This window comes from Cynara cardunculus (genome assembly GCF_001531365.2).
Source record: "Cynara cardunculus var. scolymus isolate 2C chromosome LG 3, CcrdV1, whole genome shotgun sequence".
Taxonomy (NCBI): Eukaryota; Viridiplantae; Streptophyta; class Magnoliopsida; order Asterales; family Asteraceae; genus Cynara; species Cynara cardunculus.
Window position 1 is genome coordinate 20,201,943 of NC_037530.1, and position 21,156 is coordinate 20,223,098.

A 21,156-nucleotide genomic window follows, 5' to 3' on the forward strand; every position below is an offset into this window, starting at 1 on the left:
CAGGTTGGTGAAGAGGGCATTAGACTCAAAGCTGATGAATGATGAAAAGGCTGTGGAATCCGAGCGAATGAATGTCAAAGAAAGATATCTGCTCGTCAACGCTATCAATCTGCTCGAGGAGAAAATCCAATACCGAAATGCTCTGAGAAGGTATGAGAAGATTCTTGGACTGCGCAAAACGAAATTTACAAGAGTCCAAACTTGAATCCAAAGGGGGAGAATGTTGGGTTCAAGATTAGAGCTAAAATGTTGTATTCAAGTTTCTCCATTTGCTTAGCTTAATTGTAATTAGTTTAGTTTTATTTTCCTTAGTATAAATAGTCTTTCCTTTGTAATTGTAATTACRCACAATTGATTACATCACTAATTCTGAAAAGGTGATTTGATAGCCAAGTAGTCCTCTCTCTCCAATCTATCTTACATTCATCTTTGTTCTTGAGATTTTATGATGATTACATCAAGATTCGTATGAAAATCTGGACTTTTCATTGTTTGATATTTGTGTTTCTCATCATTTTGCAATATATGCTTTGCTTTCAAGGTAATACATGGATTTTGAGGAAGAACTTTTGCTAGTTATGATCATTTATTGGTATTGAAAATACAAATTATCATCAAGAATACAACGAATAAGAGATAACACTTCCGCCTTAACTGGTCATGCATATACACTAGAATTGTTAGGCGGCTCGAATACATAATGCGTTGAATTGATGCGGCTTTCTCGGGACGCGTATATACTATTATGCAACCATTTTAAACAAAAAAATTGGTTGCAAGATAGTAGGAATGTGACCGTCGAGGAGAAGATGGCTATATTTTTTACAATTATTGGCCATAATGAACGCTTTAGAATGGTTAAACGGAGATTTCAACACTCTACGGAGACTATTCATAAACACTTTCGTGAAGTGCTACAAACAATGATGAAATTTGCAAAAGAAGTTATACGGCCGACATCCTCTGAGGAAACGCAAAACACATCAGAACGTCAAAGAAACCTCAGACAAATATTTCTGGGTGCAATGGGTGCATTAGATGGAACTCTCGTACATGCAGTCGTACCTGTTGATCAACAAGCTCGTTATAGAGGTAGAGGAAGAGGTGAATGTTATCAACATGTTTTAGGTATTTGTGACTTTAATATGCTTTTCACGTTTGTTTGGGCTGGATGGGAGGGTATAGCACATGATGCTAGAGTGTTGAGAGAAGTTGCTTTTAGTCCAACTTCTGGCTTTCCATTTCCTCCACRAGGTATGTAAAATTTTTACTCAACTTTACCATTTCTTATACATTTTATATTAACTCAAATTTCGATTGTAGATAAATATTATCTCTGTGATGCTGCTTATGCTAATACTCGTGGTTTTATGACTCCATATCGCAATACGAGGTATTGACTTGCTGATTTTCGATGACAACGTGCCTTGACCAAAGAAGAAAGGTTCAACCATGCTCATGCGCAACTCAGAAACGTTATCGAGCGTGCCTATGGTGTCTTGAAGGCAAGATTTCCAAGTTTAAAGCAAATGGCTCCCTATCCGTTTCGCATACAAAGGAACGTTGTGATTGCCTGTTTTGCGGTTCATAATTTTATACGAAAATGCAATATCCACGATCAGTTATTCATGGATTACGACAACGACCCCATGTTTATTGCCGAGGGACAAGAAGGAATCGAGGGAGGCGATGAAAATGACATGGATGGAATGCCTTTTGGCACTCAAAACAATCAATATATGACTAATTTACRTGACCAGATTGCGAATCAATTAATGTTAAATCCGTCAAATTAAGAATTGTTAAAAAACTATTATGTTGGAATTTGGATTGTTATGTTATTGTTTATTCCTGAATTTGAAAAAATTATGTTTGGTTGGACTAATATGAAATCTTGTTTCGAACTAATAATGTTACGTTTGTTTGGATTAATATGAAATATGTAGTTATTTTTGTAAAATTATTGTTTTATTCAGATATCAGCCAAACAGCTCTATTTCATTCAGTACTAAATCATTCAGAGGGTTAAAATGGTAATTTACTGTCATTCAGAGAACAGTTACCAAACAACATTATTTCATTCAGCACTTAACCATTCTGGCCCTCTTAACCATTCTGACCACTTAACCATTATGCACCAAACCATTTAGCAACTGCCAAACAGCCCCTTATTTGAGATGGAGGAAGTATGAATTATGGTTACTATGCATAGTATAAGGGCTAAACTATCTCTTTGTATTTAGTGTTTGGTATATATTTGTTCCTCTTTTTCTTCGTTTATAATCTTCAATTGGAAAAAATCCTACCAAGCTTTGGCTCCAAATTTTGTGATCATCTTCATCAAATGTTAATCATTCACCAATTCTCACAACCAAAAGAGGAAGCACGATGTTTAAATAACTAGGTAGGGTGGAATCGTCATACCTTTATTTTAGAGGGTAGTTTATGTAATATTTTAAATATTAAGGGTTGTTTCAGAACTTTTCACTATTCTTGATTTGATGCGTTCATGGATAGCCAGCCATTTAAATTCGAACGTTATTGCGATTCCCCGCGATTCTCTTGTTTTATTTCAAAATGAAATTCCCCATGAATTCTCTACTTATCTTTTGGGGGTTTTCGCTGTAAATTATCAACGGCCGGAAAGCAACAAATTCATGTTCCCAAACCCCTTTTCCAACCAAGCATTCCGTATGTTCTTGTCCTCCGTTGATTTCAAGCACAATTGTTCTTAATTTTGCTTTTTCTCCAAAGCAATGTCATGGAATTTTGAGTTTTCGTGAAAATTACTAACACCATTTTTCTTTTTTTAAATTGTCGTAACCTATTTTTTCTGCATTTGCAGTTAAAGAAACGCCAATAGGAAGCTCAGAGGGAATTGTCATTAAATTTGATCTGATTTCTGTTGTTTTTCTCATGCAATTATTCGATCGCTTCCGTACAGGTATAGCCCTTTTCTTCTCTTTTTTTTTTGCATTTTTTTCCTGACTGTTATTTGCTTCGAGATTTTCTTTTGATTTTATTGTCCTATTTGATTTAGTGCTTAATTGTTTAAAATTTATGGTGAAAAAGTTTGAATTGTGATTGATATAATCAATAAACTGTAATTGGGCATTTTATCGGAACAGTTCTGTCTGTGGAAATTATTTATTCTTGTACCTCCTGCATCATGCATATGAGTGTTGTGGCTGCATGTTGCGAGGATGAAGGTAGAATTTTCATGGCAAACTTGGCTTCTACTTTGAAGATTGTTGGGGTAATCTTTTTCTGAAGATCGTTCTGATAGCTTTAATCAATTTGTTCAGGATGATTACGGTGTCTCTAGACCTAACATTATGTTTTCCCCCTTAACTAATATTTGTCCGGGTACTTCCTTAAAAACTTTAAACATACTAACTATTAACAAGCATATAAATGTGCATGGTCCCTGACCGGGGTTGCAAGGTTAGAGTTTTTCAGCACACCAATTGATGGACCTGTGTGATTCACCAGGCAATCCACAAATGTTAGTTTCAAACTCAGGATCTCAACAGGAGGGCTATGTCTTTTTGATGATGAATGAAGAATGCTTTGAATATCATTGTCACTGATGGATGTAATCTTTTAGATGGGTAGCTTAGCAGATAGCGAGTATGTGCATCTGATTGTTGTCACTTGTAACTGATGTAGGTGTGAACCATTTGGAAGAAGCAGAACCTGGGAAGGTTTTCTTTTGATGTAACTTTATTTGGTGCAAGGTCGGAGTGGAGTGAGAGATGATCTTACCAGCTTTATTGACTTCTGCTGGTTTCAATATAGTCATTTGCGTGGGGTTTTTCTCGCTATATTCCATATTGAGAAAGCAACCGGTTAATATAAAAGTTTACTTTGGGCAGAGGCTTGCCCAGCTGAAGGCACGAGGACAAAAGAATTTATTTTCCTTTGATAGGTATGTCCCCTCTGCAGGCTGGTTAGTGAAGGCATGGGAAGCATCAGATGACGACCTATACGCTTGTGGGGGTATAGATGGACTTGTATTTCTCAAGATGATTGTTTTTTGGTGAGGAAGATTTTCTTTGCCTACTTTTCCCATTGTCATGTCTTTATGTTATTTTTCCACTTTGTTTTATTATTAAATACGTACCCTGTTTGGTCTTTGCACAAGGTTGCATTTGTATGACTAAATGTTTCAATACGAGCTACATATGTTGGGGGATACTCAAGCTATATTTTGACTGGGCCTTCATCTATAAACTTAAATATTCCATTGAATTGGTGGTATATCAAGTGTGCAAATGTGAAGCCACATGAAAATCTGAAAAGCATGAATAGGTTGGCTAAGAAAGATGGAGCAAATGTTGATGAATGCATCAACTTGTTAACTTATTCGTGATTTTAAGGTTTTGATTGATATTGTCACAATTTGTAGACCAAAATGGGGGTGGGGGGAGGGGTATTCGCATCTTATTCTAGAATGTGCATTTTATATTGTTTCCTTAATAGTTTTATGCACCATTATCGAAGAATGGCCCTTTCTTCAATTTTGAATTACTCTAGGTATGCTATATCTATTATGTCTTCTTTATATTTGTAATCCATAAGCTTATCCTAAGGACCTATAGACAAAGTTCAGATGTTTGTAATACAAATAAATGGTTTATGTTTTTGATCTTTTGGCATTATGTTGATTATTTGATTACGGAATTGACCTTACATTTCTGACCTGAGAGCATCAACATTTGAAACATGCTACACACATCCACTTTTACTTTCTTATCTCCATTTATTATTTCTTACTCCCTTTATTCTCTATTTGTATTCTTATTTTGACATTGAATGTCAAACAAACTAATTCCAATTTCAAAATTGATATGAATTTGTTTAATTTATGAAGAAAAGGCTATGATGAAATCAGAAACCACAACAAGTACTATAATTAGCAGAACCGATGTTCCAACTGTTAAAAGCCACCCAAATAAGTGATTGTCGTTTACATCAAAAGATGACTACTAATAGACAATGCTGGGAGTATTATTATTTTATTTCGGTGGGTTCCTTTTAATCGAATTGTTATTTCTTTCTTTCTGTGGTGCAGCATTCGCATTTTTTCTGTTGCTGCTGTTCTTTGCATATTTCTTGTGCTTCCTGTGAACTTGTTTGGGCAAGGGATACAACAGATTAATGCTGAATCACAGATGGACATATTCACCATTAGGAATGTCCAAGAAGGTTCAAAAGGGTATGCTTTATGAATGTGTAAATATATTCATGTTGTTCCCTTGTGGTAAGAGACATGTTATTGTCCCGTAAGCATAATAATATTGATGCATAAAAAGACCTATGACCTATGATGGAACTTGATTTAGTAATTTGGTTTGGGTCCCTGCATACTATATTTGTTTCTGTTTTCTTCTTTTCTGTTGCTTATACCGTAGTTATAAGTATCCTTCACCTCTCTATTGATTTTGATAACCATTATTAAGGTCTTGCTTTCTACATAAGCTAATTACTTTTCTCGAGAAGGATTCTCATGTAAGCCAACTGATGAGGTCAATGACTGGCACTCATCTCCAAATACCATATTTGTCTGTTTCCTTTTTCCTTTTTTTTTGTTGCTTATACCGATTGAGATCCAGTTTGTTAGCAATCTTCTTGTTTCAGAATATAACAACGAAGTAGAGATATTTACAATAATTGTGGAACACCAATTATTCTTTGCTTTTCAAGGATGATACACTGGTGTTGATGGCTGTCTTGTTCATTAACATAGCTATTGTGTTTACACACTTGACATAAAGTAAAATAACAGGAGAGGCAAGTAAATGCTTTGAATGAATTGTGTTGAATACTAACAATTATGGAACTTCTAAAGAAATCCCACAAAGAGTATGTGGAAAATTCCTATGGGAACAATACACCACACAAAATCTAGAAGTAAGTGATGGTAGGACTCTTGATACAACCAATCTTTTATAGAAGCTGTAAAAATGAAGGCCACTCCTCTATTATTGTCTTTTTAGCTACCAGAAACTTTATGCTGTGATGGAACCGTTGAAAAAATATGTAAAAGATTAGGATTAGGATTATCTGATAAGTTGTTAGGTTATTGGTCCCTATTTTTACGTTTATCGTTTATATTAGGGTTAGCTTATAAAGTACAAAAGAAGCCATGGAGTGATAAATACAAACAGGGTTGGAGAAATACTCAATAGAGAGTACGTTGCTTATCTTGTGGATTTATTTTCTTTGCTCTATGGAAAGTTTGGGGACACGATGTGCATATCGTACTTGCTCATTGCATTTTCCTCAAATATATTTATTCGTCATGTCTTCTACTAAAATGTAGGTTTAAACCATTTTGTCATTTAGTTGTCTTATTCATTTTGTTCCTTGGTCTCCTTTGATTCCTAACTAGCCTCTTCTTTTTAATCTTCTTTTCCTCAGGCTCTGGGCTCACTTTTTCGCACTCTATGTCATATCTATCTGTTCTTACGTTCTTCTATACATTGTAAGCATGTAAACACTTTCCTATTGTTTAAATTTATTTCGTATATGATCGTTTTTTCAATAATTCTTTCTCACATGTGCTATAGTCTCGTTATTTCGTATATGTTCGTATAAGGATTGTTAATGCGGGAAATAAACCAAGTAATAGATTTTGGGAGATGAAATTAAATAGAATAAGAGATTCTATGCTTCACACCTAGAACGCATTAGATCTCTCGAGTATAGCACCCAATCAAAGAAAAAGATCTAGACTCTTGCATTCACACGATATCATTTTAATATGTGGTTCACATCTCTTTGGGTAGATAGACAAAATCCTACTACGGCGAATAAAAATTTACCAAAAAAGTAAAACACCCCTAAAAGAAGAAAGAATACATGGGTCTTACCTTCATTAAATCCTCAAACCATATTACATCAATTCTCATTCAATTGGGTAGGCAATAAACTTCAAGCTGTAATAATGTTGTTTGTCCCTAATCATCCACATCATTCTCCCGTCCATTCAAGAAATTTTTCCCCCAAATTTAGAAGGGTTGGACAATAAGACACAATGAGCATTACACCATACTATCTTGTAGCCATCTATAACATATGTTGCATTTGAAAATCATTTTTTCAATAGTGAATTGTCAAAAGCCAAACACCTTGTAGTGACCGCTTCTCCAAGTAAACCCTATGGATTACCAATGTTCTATGGATTAGAATTGGTAATGTATTCTTGTACTCGACATTCTTTTCTTAGACTTCGTCGGAAGCTCAATTCCTATCCTTCTCCTTTATTGAAGTTCTCAGACTTGATGACTTCCACAAATATGCTACCATCATATTTTATATTTAGAGTACATTTCAAATTTGGTCCTTGTGCTTTGTTGTTTTTCTTGGCTTAGGTCCCTATAAAATTTTTATTGCAAGAAAACCTCTGTGCCTCTATGGTATGAAATAGTGCTTGGTTTGGATCCCTGCCTGCCAACACTGTTAAAACAATTTGTTAAATCAAGTATTGTGGTTATTTCACTTTTTAGTTTAATTTTCTACTAAAAATGATTTAAGAATTTTGTTAATTTAATTAATTTACTTTTTTGTCTTTTTATCAATGATCGCACCTCCTTCCCCACTGTTGTTACCCAACTCCGGCCATCTTCTACGGCTGCCACCACCGTCGTGCACCGTTATCCACCACCAAAAATCTAATCAAATCCAAACCTCAAAGCTAAAAACAAAATAAAAACCCAAATTTAGACCTCAAATCAAACCCAACCCCAAATAAAACAGATTCATACCTTAAATATTGAATTACTAACAAAATCCAAAAGAGAAATGACTGTAAGTGAATAAAACACAGAGCCATCATCGACCTTTCATGACCTCAAACCCTAAACATAAAAACCTTACAATCGCAGAAAGGTTGCAGGTGAAGGGGCGATACTGTGTAATGATGCATATTACTTATAATTCAAGATTACAAGTAAATTGCAAGTATGTATAACTTATTAAAGCACTATATTTGAATTGGTGTAACTAACTGCAGATGAACATAATTAAATATTGGACAACTATCTCATTTTAAATATAAAAAATGTAAAATACATTTAGGATAATCATTAAATTCCAACAAAATACTAATTATTATCTTTATAAAAAAATATATTATTAAACCAAAAATAATGACTTTATTATTAAATTGAAATTAAATTATAATAAAAAATTGAATTAAAGAAATTACACAAAAAACAAGAACTTTTAAGTATTTAACTTGATACTAAATCTACACATTTTTTCAAAATTTTATGATACCTTCAAATTTATATTTTTTTTCAAAAAACAAAATTATTATCGTTTTTCAGTACCATATAAAATTGTGTCATACATTGATGAAAACAGAATAAAAACGAAACGTTAAAATCGATATGTATCTCGCTGCATTGCACAAGTACCATTCTAGTATATACATATATATTAGCGCAAATTACATTTTTAATCCTTGTAATAATGTAATTTTAATAATTGATTATTTATTAAGTAAAATGAGATAAATGCATAAAAAAGACCAAAACACCCCTTGATTTAACGACTTGTTTTAACGGTTTTAGTGGGTAGGGATCCAAACCAAGCACTTTTGCATACCATGACGGTTTTCTTGCAATACAAATTTCATAGGGACCCAAACCAAGAAAAACAACAAACCATAGGGATCAAAATTGCAATTTACTCTTATATTTATTATGGGATAAGGATGGTTTTAGACAAAAAGTGGTAAAAGATCTTTAGGGGAATGATAATCTTTCCTAGAAATCTAGTGAAGTAGGTAGAACAAAAGCTGAGTGACAAAAGCATATAGCGACAACCCCACAAACCTCTTTCTTCAAACACTAAAGTACTTGCAATCCACACAATGTAGTAGTAAATAGTGCAAAGGTATTATAACAACCAAATGAAAAGAGCGTTTGGAGATGCTAGCTAACCAACATTTGTTTCATATCTAGGGTTTATGATGGTAGCGACATTTAGGCTTGATAATGGCTATAGTGATAATTTATTTGGGGGAATTTGTCGCAACAAGCATTTTATGGCTTACCTTTTGCTTATTGTTTGTGATAGGGTAGTGTTATACATTGCCTCTTTCGACATCTTGTTTGTAACACTTGTGATTGATGGTTTGCCTCTTCTAATGATTTCCCAATAATTAGGTATGTTGATTTTGTCCCAACTTGGATAGGTACCCGGTTCATCTACCTCGACCAATGGAACAGTATAGGAGAATCAAGATAGAAGAATCAGGGATGATGACGGCGAACCCTGGCCCATCCCTACCTACTTTCCATCCCTAATTTGGAGTGCATTTAAGAATGTTAGGGATAGTATCGCATTCTAGAGATGTTCTCCTAAGAGAGTACAATCTTTCGCGGTCTTTGCATAACAAGTTGGTGTTGTTTGTGGAAACGAATTAATCGTTGATTGCAAGGCTAGATGAAAATCTATTGTCTCATGTTAAATGTTGCTTTAGAGTATAAATATTTTTATACATGTGAGCAAGAAGGAGAAACACTATTTTGCTTGCTTGGTGAAAATGAATGTGAGAACCGCGTAAGATGTTTGTGAAAAATTGAAGTTATTCTATTTTGTGATTGAGATGTTCTATGGAACGAAGTATCCCACTTCAAACATCTTTCCTTTGATTTGTGAAATGAAAGTATTTTTGTTGAGTTTGCAAGTATTAGGGGAATGGTTCCAATGGATTTGTATTAGCAGGTAAGAGGTCAACATCCTTGTAGAATAAGTGGGAGATCTTGGGTTTAACTCTAGAAACCACCCATCAGCCCCTCGGAGACATGATTTACCTCCCCCATAATAGTCGTGGGATTGGTATGGTGGGAGCTCTCTACGTGGTGGCATCATAGCCTTTTGCAAGATATTATCAGGGTAATGATGTCAATTATGTTGGTCAAATTTGAGAAATACTGGAATGTCTTATATGATGTGTGGGCTGGACATGGGCCAGGGAATCCCTATATTCCCTGATGGGGACACGGTAGGAGGGATGGGGATTGCGAACCCCACCCCATTCTCATCTGTACCAACAACTAAGAAGTAGATTGAGAAACCAATCAACTTGTGCTCTAATAATGCCAACTAATCCATATAACTTATAAGCAATCAAAAGTCAGGAGAAAGACAAGTAAAACTGAACTAGGATTCTAAGCTTCACATGTAAAATATGCCATATCTCTTAGCATGCCCTTTAACTTATAAGGCTATCTCATTTAAAGTGGATTATTTATCAGTCAAGGTTAGTTCATATCATCTAGTCTTCCAACTCTGGGAATTTTAGTGGCTTTAGTGAAGAGACATAATAAGTAATTTGCCTTTGGAGTCTCAACTACCAAAAATCCTTAATTATTAATGTTAAAATGCTAGTTTCTCCAATTCCTACCAAATTGAACACTAATAAAATTTAAATAGCATTCTATTTTAGTTTTGTTTTGCCCTAATCCTATTTTCCCCATAAATTTTGTTAGTTAAGAGAGTGTAGTTTGATAATCTTATAAATAGTTTTGTTTTGCCTTAATCTTGTTTTCCCTATTGTTGATTTGTTAAATTTGATGAGAAGTTAATTTAGATTTTTAATGAGATTAATTAAATCGGATTCAATATTAACATCGTGATATCGTTTGTTCTTTATATATTATATATATATATATATATAATACTATTGAACATGCAAAGCATGGTGTCTCCTATATGTAGCATTTTTGTTAGTTTTAAGTAATTCCATATCATAGAATTTTTATTTGAAGCATTTGTGTAGTTGTTGCATGAATCATGGTTACTTGTCAATTTTAATGAATGCTAGAGATATTTTAACGAAGGATTAATGATTCAAACCATCAAAATGGGCTTTGTTGCAAACAGGTTGTTCTTACGAAAATTTAAAATAAAAATTACTTTGCAAGAACTAATAATTTGGACAAATTGTCTGAAGTATGATGTGTTCTTTTTGCATTTGATTTTCACAACCTATCCAAAATTGTTCAATTCTATGAAGTGTACTGATCCTTTCATAAGAACAATGATTTGATTGCAATAAAAAACCATGTAATGGTTGAAATAATCAATCATCTCAAACTGTAAAGAAAACATAATGATGATAAAAATAGCTAAAACAGGTATTTCAAGTAATGGAATTAGATACATATAATGGTGACCAACAATTGTGGAACTCATGGTAAGGTAACTACAAATATTATATTGGTAAATTCTATAGGGTTGGTGGAATGACAAAAAGTGATACTAGTTCGATATTGTTAGCTATGCACTAATGGGAAAATTAATTCTACTTTATTAGCAAGACACAAATAAATTATTTCACAGCAGCTGTCAGTGGCTGAGTTTTGATGCACACATACATGTCTAGTTTGAGTCTTTATTGCATTTAGTCATAACTTATTCCCACTTCATCACTCTTCATTACAACTAGATATATGAAATTGTTTTGTACCTTTAGTCTCCCTCCGTATTGAACATATAAGAATGTCAAGTACTTCTATCTATATGAAGAATGGAACAGATCCCATATGAGAAAAGTATGTGCTTTTTTTCATTATTTGTTTATAATAGGTGGTCTTATGATCCACCTTAGGAGTTCAAGAGCGTTGCAAGGATGAGGCTGGAGCAAGTAATTAGGTTTCCAACAAGGCCAAGTCACTTCACAGTTCTTGTTCGTGGTATACCATGGATTCCAGGATTATCGTACAGTGAAGCTGTGAGCAAGCACTTCGGTAGTTATTATGTATCAAGTTATCTCGCACACCAAATGGTCTATCGATCTGGTACAATCCAAAGATTGATGGTAAGCATATGCATTTGGTCATATGTTTGTTTTTACTAATTTTATAAGTGTACTCTAATTACTAGTTCAACTGTGTTTTTTTTTTTCACATAGTTCTCTATGCCTTGGATCATATTCCTGGTCATCTGAGCTACAATCTCTTTTTATAGCACTAGGCTTTTCTCGTACCTCCTTTGGTTATAAGTTGATTTTGGTGATATCCTTATTAAAATGCTTGGGAAATTAATGAACTCTTGATTTGTAAGTACCATTATGGTATCTTAGTTCAATTTTCCAGTGATAGCATTTGCCTAGAGTTACCAATGTACATGTACGGAAGAGGTAGATGATACGGGCGTAGGTTCATATGCTTAGACTGTTTAATTCTAATTTTCATAACTTCACAATATGAGTTGTTTGGTACCATGTCAAACTTTTTCAAGGTTGATGTAAAATATTTGGTGGCAGAAGTACCATGGTTGAAAGTTAAAACACGATTTTTTCCGGTCAACTAAATGAGCTTATCTAGGATAGGTTCACTTAGAGCATTCTTTGAAAAGCATGATATGCGTGTGGTTTAGGTATGTATGGGCTAATTTGGCATCACGGATATTTGAAAATGTGGCATTAATTGGCGCTTTGTTTTTGGAGGGTACATCGTAGATAAATGTTGCTAATCTAGAGTAGAGCATGTTATGGTATGAAGAGAAAGCAATTCTTGTTGAAACCGTGTCTATTTTCATTTGGCGAAGATGACAATATATAAAATCATAGGTCATGAGTCGGGACAGTTAACCCCTAACAGTAGAAATAATAATATAGACATCATGACTCAATATCTCACACTCCTCAGGTTGAGCATAATATTCCAAATATGTGCAACTTCCGTGACCTTCATGGCTTTGTCAATATATGGACAACCTGATCTCTTCAAAGAATCCAAAGTGGCTCTATAGGTAGGGGCTAACTAGGGTTTGGACCACTTCTTCACTGAGAAAGTGGCATGTGAGAAAGTGGGAACCATATTCATTATGCTTTATCCCTTGAGAGAGATTTGGTTCTTAGAGATATGCATAGTGACCTCATTGCCACCATACATTTTAGCAAGCAAAATGAGCTTCTTGTTCTCGATTATGTTTAATTTATGACCATAATACGCCTATTTATACACATAAATACAATATTTCTCCCCGCCTATAACTTCATAGCTATAGGGATTAGTTGATCCTAAAAGAACCTTATTACAACATTAACACCTCCCTCAAGCCTATGCATGGATATGAAACATGCTCAACTTTGGTCGTAGTTGTTTAGAAGCTCCATAATGGAAGAATTTTTATGAGAATACCTGTCATTGTGAAATTTTTCTTTGGGTTATGACAAATGCTCACTACTGCATAATTGTCACAATACAACTTCATAGGAATAGTTGCTTGGATCTTTAGTTCTTCAAGCACCCTTTTTGGCCGGATATCCTTGCATATTCCGTAATTGATTGCTTCTTGACAGGGCCAGCCCTAGTGTTGGCCGGGCCGGGCCACGTCCCAGGGCAGCACAAGCCCAAGGGCATCAACTCATTGCGGGGGGTGGGGGGTGTTACTATTAATAAAAAATAGAGGCATGATAGATTTGAATCCTAGACCTCTAGTATCATCACAAACAGGGTTACCACTAGGCTATTTGTGTTTTTGGTTAATTTGTATCATCATTTTAATTTTATACTTCTTTCCTGATTTTTCTTATTTTAGATCTTTATTTTCTTTGTCTTATTTTAGTACAATAGATATTTATCTAAGATAAAATTAAAAACTAAATAAACTAATCACATCTGACAATAAATATTTTGTAAGGAATTTTGTTTTGAAAAACTTTATGATCATACCTAAAAACTTATTATTTTGTTCTGTGTGTAATTTCGTCAAATACTTTATGCAAGAAATTGGTAAGTTATCTTTTGTTTTTGCATCTAATGCACATGTATGCTCTAGTTTTCAACAAATATGAACCTGCTACAAAATAACTCTATTTATACCATGTTTGAGAATTAATTGGCTTGAACACTTCTTGAGCACATCATTTATACAACCAAGTTACTCTAGGAACAATGAATATAGGATGTTGATTGTTTTAGCAGAAACACATGTCAGTTTACTATGTGCTAAATGTAGTTTATTTCGATTTATTTCGAATGGTTTCTTGACAATAAGAACTACTACCTTGCATTTACATGAAATTTTAAGAATTATAAACCATTGAACAAAAGTTTTTATGTTATCCCTAGCGAAATGCACACTGTAAGTGGATTTGTTGCCGGTAACATCATTTCAACATTGTAACAAATGACAAAAGATTAGATTCAAAAAAATAAAATTGGGACCACTTCTAGTTGTTTTCGTCCAGGGCATACAAATATCTCAGGACCGACCCTTCTTCTCGATGGACCATGTTACTAAATTCTCCCATACATAGGTACACTAGTTGCTTCTTGACCTTCCATCAATGGTTGACCCTCCCCAATCAATGTGAGTTTAGATTTCTACATCCTTGTTCATTTTTCGAAAAATTAACCCTTTGCCAGGAGCCCCCACGTATCACAATTTCCAGTATACCACATCCACATTCTTTTGTTTAGGAGGATGCTAAACTAACTAACAACACTTACCACAAAAGCAATATTGGGGTTTGTACGAGAAAGATAAATTAATTTCCCTACTAATCTCTCGTATTTTTCCATGTCAGCTTCCTAACTTCCATCTTCAACGTGTGGTTTGGTTTGGTTTCGTTACTATCAAGATTGAGTTTCCTAATGTTTGGCTTGTGTTTTGGATGAAGTGTCCTGATGAGAAGAATTGGAGTATCTATTGGTTTGCTACCTGACAACCTGCACTATGAAAGGAGGTTTAGGATGTACTTTCTCTAAATCTTATCTTTTTTCTGCAAAGGGAACATGTCAATCCTAGGACATAACGGAGGCATTCCATGTCCGTTAACCTATAATGTTCCCCAAAAAGAGCCTTTAGCTAATTTGTCTAAAAAACATTGGTAATTGTCTAAAAATTTGAAGATACACTAGGAAGGTCCGATAGGATTATATTGTGACAAGTCAACCATCAATATCGCTCATAACCCTGTACAACATTATCGAACAAAACACAATGAAATTGATGGATACTTTATTAAGGAAAAACTTGATACTGATCTTATTTGCACTCTGTTCGTCCTATGAAGGATCAACTTGTAGATGTACTAACAAAGGGTCTGCCAAGAAGGATGTTTAAAGACAAAATTTGCAAACTTGGAATGGAAGACCTCCAGTCATCGACTAGAGGGGGAGTGTTGAATTATAGGAAAAGGAATCCTTGTAATTGTAGAAGATTTGTTGCAATCCTTATTTCTTAGGGATTTCTTAGATATTTTCCTTATCTTAGATTATTGGTGCTTCAGATCACACGACAGTTAATTCTAATATTTCCTCTGAATTCCATACCCAACATCCATCATTCCATGCCATAATTGTTGATGGTGCTACCTTACGTATTCTTGGATCTAGCAAAGCTAACTTTACACCTATTTCTTTATCCAGTGTATTGAGCCTACCTAATTTCTTTTTTACTTTACTGTCTGTCACTAAACTTATCCGCAATTTGAACTCTAGTGTCTTTTTTTTTTCCTGCTCCTTGTGTTCTTCAAGATCTTACAACAAAGCAGATCATTGGTAAAGGCATGGTGTTAAAACTCTTTTGAGGCGTACATGAAGCGTCTCCTCTCAATGCTTGCATGAAGCATGCGCCTTGCATGTGTGAGGTGGTGGGTAAGGTGGTGAGGCGAGGCTGAGGCTGAGGCTGAGGCATAAGCCCCTCTTCATGTGATGTGCATGTGGAAGTGATGACACATGGGTTAGTGCGTGTGTCAATTTTTATTATATAAATACAAGGATATACGTCAAACCCTAATATTATAACATATAACCAGTGGTTTCTTCTTTTCAAAACCTCAGTCACAGCTTCTTCTCCTTAATCTACAAACCCTCCTTGCTGCACTAGAAACTTTTACCTGTTGCTGCAACAAGTATTATATATTTTGTATATGTGTAATTTATATATTTTATTTGTTGGTATATGATATATACATATATATATATATTCTGTTTCTGGTTTGTATAAAATATAAATGTATTATGTTTCCGGTATAATATATATATATATATATATATTTTGTCCTGTCCAATTTATACAAAATATAAATGTACGTATATATATATATTCAAAGTGAGAGACATGAAGAAGGAAATATAATTTATTTACAGTGGCTAATATATGATTATATATATATTTTGTGTCCATAGTTCATTATCCTATTTGGTTTCTTAGTTTGTATATGTAATGTATTTCTAATAAATGATAACAATAAAATCTTCTAATATTAATTACAACTATATATGTGTTGAGATTCTAATACTATATATTAGAGGCGAAAGATTATGTGAGAAGGGAAGTTATGGTGAGAATCGTAAGAAGAGATCTAAACAAAAACGTGTATCACTTTTAATCCCATGTCTACCCATGAATTGTGCCTTAGAAGGGAATTGATATGGTGCATCTTGGTGCACCTCACTAGTGTTGAGATTCAAATTAGGATTGATCCAACGGTAGAAATCTCTTCTTACGCTTCTCACCGGAACCCAACCCATATATTAGATATGTCTTAATATATATAAATATTTTTACTTTATTTTATTTCTGCCTTAGGATTATGCCTTGGACCGCCTCGAGGCTTACGCCTCACCTCGTCGAGGGAAAATACCTTGGACCGCCTCCAGACTTACGCCTTGCCTCGTCGAGGGAAAACGCTTCAAGGCCCGATGCTGCTTTTTAAGCTATGGGTAAAGGATGAGAATCTGATGGCCTCTTTATATTTGAACCTCAAGCACCTAACTCCTCCATATGCTAAAAGCCATCCTCATCTCCAATTCGAGGAGCAAATTCAATTAGGTCATCCATCTCTCCGAAACTTGAAGAAAGTGCATCTCCAATTTTCTCATTTGTCATCTGTAGAGTGCGACTCTTGTCAATTTGTAAAACTTTATCATTCTCATTTTAGTCCTTGGGTTAATATGCGAGTTATGTCCCCCTTCGAATTAGTTCATTCCAATGTATGGGGTCTGTTACATCCAAAACAGGTTTTAAATATTTGTCACCTTTGTTGCTGAGTACACTTGTCTTGCTTGTCTTTATTTAATGAAAACTTGATCTGAGGTATTTACACATTTTTGTTCTTTCTGTGTTGAAACAAACACACGGTTTGATATTTAATTAGACCTTGAGCAGTTATAAGTCCAAAGTATATCTATGTGCATCTTTTAATCTTACATGCTTCAACATGGTATTCTTCATGAGTCATCTTGTATTGACACCCCTAGCATAATAATGGGGTTGCTGTCACCTTTTTGAGGTTGCTATATCACTACTGTTTCAAATGGCCGTTCCAAAACAGTTTCGGGCTGATGATGTTTCAAGGGCTGATTTTCTAATAAATCATATGCCTTTGATAGTTCTTGGTGGTGATGTCCCATTCTCGATACTTTTCTAGAAAAAAATGTGTTTCCCATTAAACATAAGATCTTTGGTAGTACTTGCTCCGTCCACAATAGTAGACCTCATATCACCAAGCCTGATTCAGAATCTTTAAAGTGTGTCTTCCTAGGCTATCATCGTCTCTAACAAGGGTAGAAATGCTTCTTTCCTACACAATCATTATATTGTTTCTCGAGACATTAATTTTCATGAAAATACTTCGTTCTTCCTGGTATTCACCACCAGTTACCAGGATGAGGATGACCATTTGTTGATCTATACGATACCTTCTCTTGCATCTACTCTTGAGCTTTCTGTAGAGTCTCCGTGCACATCTCCTTTGGAGCCTGGACCTGTTGTTCAAGTGTATCTGATGCGACATTGTCCTATGATATATCTCGATCCTTTGCCACCCTCATTCTGGATGGCGTGCTGCTATAGTTGAGGAAACAAATGCCCTTGATCATACATGGACATTGGTAGATTTACCTGCTAAAGTCGGGTGTAAATGGGTGTTTACAGTTAAGTAACAGCGAGATGGATTTGTGGCTCGCCTTAAAGCTTGTCTTGTTGCCAAGGGATATGCTCAACAGTATGGAGCTAACTACCCTGGCCTTTCTCTCTAGTTGCTAAACTAACTTCTGTTCGACATTTTCATCTCCTTTGCAGCCAACTCTGATTGGCCTTTACATTAGCTTGATATCAGAAATGTTCTTCTTCATGGTTCTCTTTAGGAAAAGGTCTATATGGGGGAGTATGGGAAAGTATGTCGCCACCATAAACCCTTCTATGGGTTGAAGGAGAGTCATTGAGCATGGTTTGGCATCAGATTGTTTTAAAATATGCAATGCACGAGCGTAAGTCTCATCGTACGGTGTTCTACAAGTGGTCTAAAAACGATGTGATCTTACTTGTGGTTTACGGTGATGATATTGTGATTATGACAAGCGAACAATCGAGGCATATTAGAACTTTAAGACATTTCTTTGGTCTCAATTCCAGACAAAGGATTTGGGACCACTAAAGTATTTCCTTGGAGTAGAGATCATGGGGAACAAAAAAGGGATTTTCTTATCTCAAAGAGATCATGGGAGCTAAACCATGTAGCACCCTACTAATTCCCAATGTACATCCAAGAAAAGATGATGCAGGACCATTTCCTAACCCAGAAAGGTATAGGCGACTTGTTCGAAAGCTGAATTAGCTTATGGAAACACAACTCAACATCACTTATGCAATTAGTGTTGTCAGTCGCTTTATCTCGACTCTAACAACTAAACATTGGGCCATATTAGAACAAATTCTTCGCTACTTAAAGGTGCCCTGGCTCGAGGATTGTTTGATGGACCCCATAGTCATTCTAAAGTAGAATGCTTCATTTTGAAGCTTTTTTGGATGCAGATTATGGTGGATGCCGAAGGATGGCAATAGATCCACCTCAGTATAATGTGTGTTTGTTGCCGGTAATTGGTTTGATGGAGTAACAAACAGAATGTGGCATCTCGCTCAACAGCTGAATCAATATAGGGCAATGGCTGACTCGGTTTGTGAGATAGTATGGATACATCAGCTACTTAAGGAAATTGGTATGTGCTTGCCCTTCTGGCAAAGCTTTGGAGTGATAACGAGGCAACCTTTCATATTGCTTCAAATCCTGTTTTTCACGAACAAAAACTATGCATATCGGTATCAATTGTCATTTTGTTCGAGACAAGATTGAAGAAAGGTACATTACGACATGACATGTTCCTATCCTGCTACAAAAAAGATTAGTTGGGAGACATTTTACAAACGAAGTGAGTGGGAGTGAATTGACTGATCAAGCTGGACATGATCAATTTTTCTCTTGATTAGGAAATTATAGACTTGATTCTCTATAAAAACCTTGTATAAACGTATGTCATTGTGTATGTAATATATTCAGAGAAATACAATTGGCATGGATTACAATGTTACTTATTTTTGTAATACAACTAAGAATTGAAGCTTTGCACCCTAAAAAAATTAATGTGATGGGACATTTTGCTTAAAAAATATAAGAAAAAGAAATATGAAGCATTGGGATATAGGGTGTCATAATCTGTAAGCAGAACTAGGCTTTGGGCCACTTTTAAGTTGATTCAAGTAGCTATTGGTTGGATATTGGTTCATTGCAATTGTCTATTGATTGATTCTACCATGTTTAAGCAAAGTGTATACTCTAGAAAAAAGGCTTATAGATGCAGGGAAGTGTGTTGTTGATATGAAGCATAATGTATCTGGTCACATTTTTCGACTTCCCTTCTAAACCATGCTTAACTTTTGTACCCGACCTTGTTTTTTCAGATGGATGCAGAGAAAATGTATAAGGTGCTCAAGGACACTCCTATAAATCAATATTTGGCACCAACTACAGTGGGGTGTGGCCAATGTGCAGGGCACTCAAACTCCTTTAAAATGCTTACTTGTGAATCAGATAGTGATGTCAAGAAACCTAACCAACAGAATGAACCAGATCTAAAAGAGCAGGTCAGAAGTTATGCATGAACATTGATCGTCTCTTTGTTATGTTTAATTGTATTTCTGCTGATTACTGTCTTCTTTTAGTCCTTGCTAGTAAAAACTTGGGTTGCTGCTTTAAGAAAACATTGAACTTTAGGTTATTGGCAAATTATGCTTCTTCTGTCCATGAAATGTTGAGGGTTATTGGTACATTTATTGAACTTCTTCTGTAATTAAAGGCGAGACATCATGCAAATGGTTTTTTGTTTTTGAATGGTCTACTTTCCATGATCCATATGGAATAAGTCTGTGCCAGTGCTACTATTTGGTACCTGTAAAAGTCTTCCCTTTCCAATGTTTTTAAGTAATTGACTGACCATTTAGCCATGCCTGTGAGATAACGAAGAAGTTTAGTTACTTGAGTTGATGCAGAATTCAGAGATTTTGATCCATATGAAGAGAGAAGTCACTACCAATGCTCCTATCTGGCAGTTGTGGAGGTTTCCCATCTTTAAGTTAAAAACTTGAGTGGCCATTTAGCTCTGCCTATGTGATCTCCAAGAATTTTAATCACCTTTATTAAGGTGAACTGAACATACCTAACATATCCCACCAGGAAATAGGATCTGGAGGTAAGTTGTATGCCGACCTTTTCTCTATGCCAAATGGTAGAGAGGCTGTTTCCATGTAAACAATATTGACCTTGACCCCAGGAAAAATAATTTTGTCACTTCTATTATTTGTGATAATTGGAGAAGATATTGACTTGGCCCTGAAAAAATGTCAACTGCTGATCTTTAAGCAGAAGAACAATTTTCGTAACTGAAAATATAAAACATGGATGTCAATTTTGTATAGGAAGATACTAGTAAGGGCGAGTTTTCAAAATCGAAAGTGGACATAACTTTATGGGGAGTATGAAATATTTAGTTATAAAGTGAAATGAATCATAATCTAATTCATCTATGCTTATCACTTCTTAAAAGTCCTCTCTTGACTGTCTTAAAGAAAAATAAATAAAATCATCTGCTAAAAGATTTCCACAGAAATCTGTGTGGTCTGAACTGCTAAGTGGTGAGCCCTTTATATTATAGTATCTGAGATCTATTATGATCTGTTTGTAGTTTTCTTTTGACCATTTTCAAACTGTTCAAAAGACCAATACTCTGGGTTCTGAAGCCACATTTAACCATTAGACATAGATGAACGCAAAGAGCATCATAGAATTCAAATTGCCTTTGATACTTTTTTGTTTGGTGGATTACTTTTTGTTTCCTTCCCCTTGTT

At 35.0% G+C, this 21,156-nt stretch overlaps 1 protein-coding gene across 1 annotated transcript in view; it reads left to right on the plus strand.

Annotated features, from left to right (window-relative positions):
- The first annotated feature begins 2,564 nt into the window (after positions 1–2,564).
- LOC112509738 (CSC1-like protein RXW8) overlaps positions 2,565–21,156 on the plus strand; it is a 34,254-nt gene continuing 15,662 nt past the window's right edge. Inside the window, exons 1-7 of the mRNA XM_025114853.1 lie at positions 2,565–2,691; positions 2,846–2,944; positions 3,670–4,039; positions 5,075–5,218; positions 6,424–6,487; positions 11,627–11,836; positions 19,714–19,896. Coding sequence (XP_024970621.1) covers positions 3,756–4,039; positions 5,075–5,218; positions 6,424–6,487; positions 11,627–11,836; positions 19,714–19,896 — 885 coding nt within the window. The 5' untranslated portion in view covers positions 2,565–2,691; positions 2,846–2,944; positions 3,670–3,755. The remainder of the gene's footprint in view (positions 2,692–2,845; positions 2,945–3,669; positions 4,040–5,074; positions 5,219–6,423; positions 6,488–11,626; positions 11,837–19,713; positions 19,897–21,156) is intronic.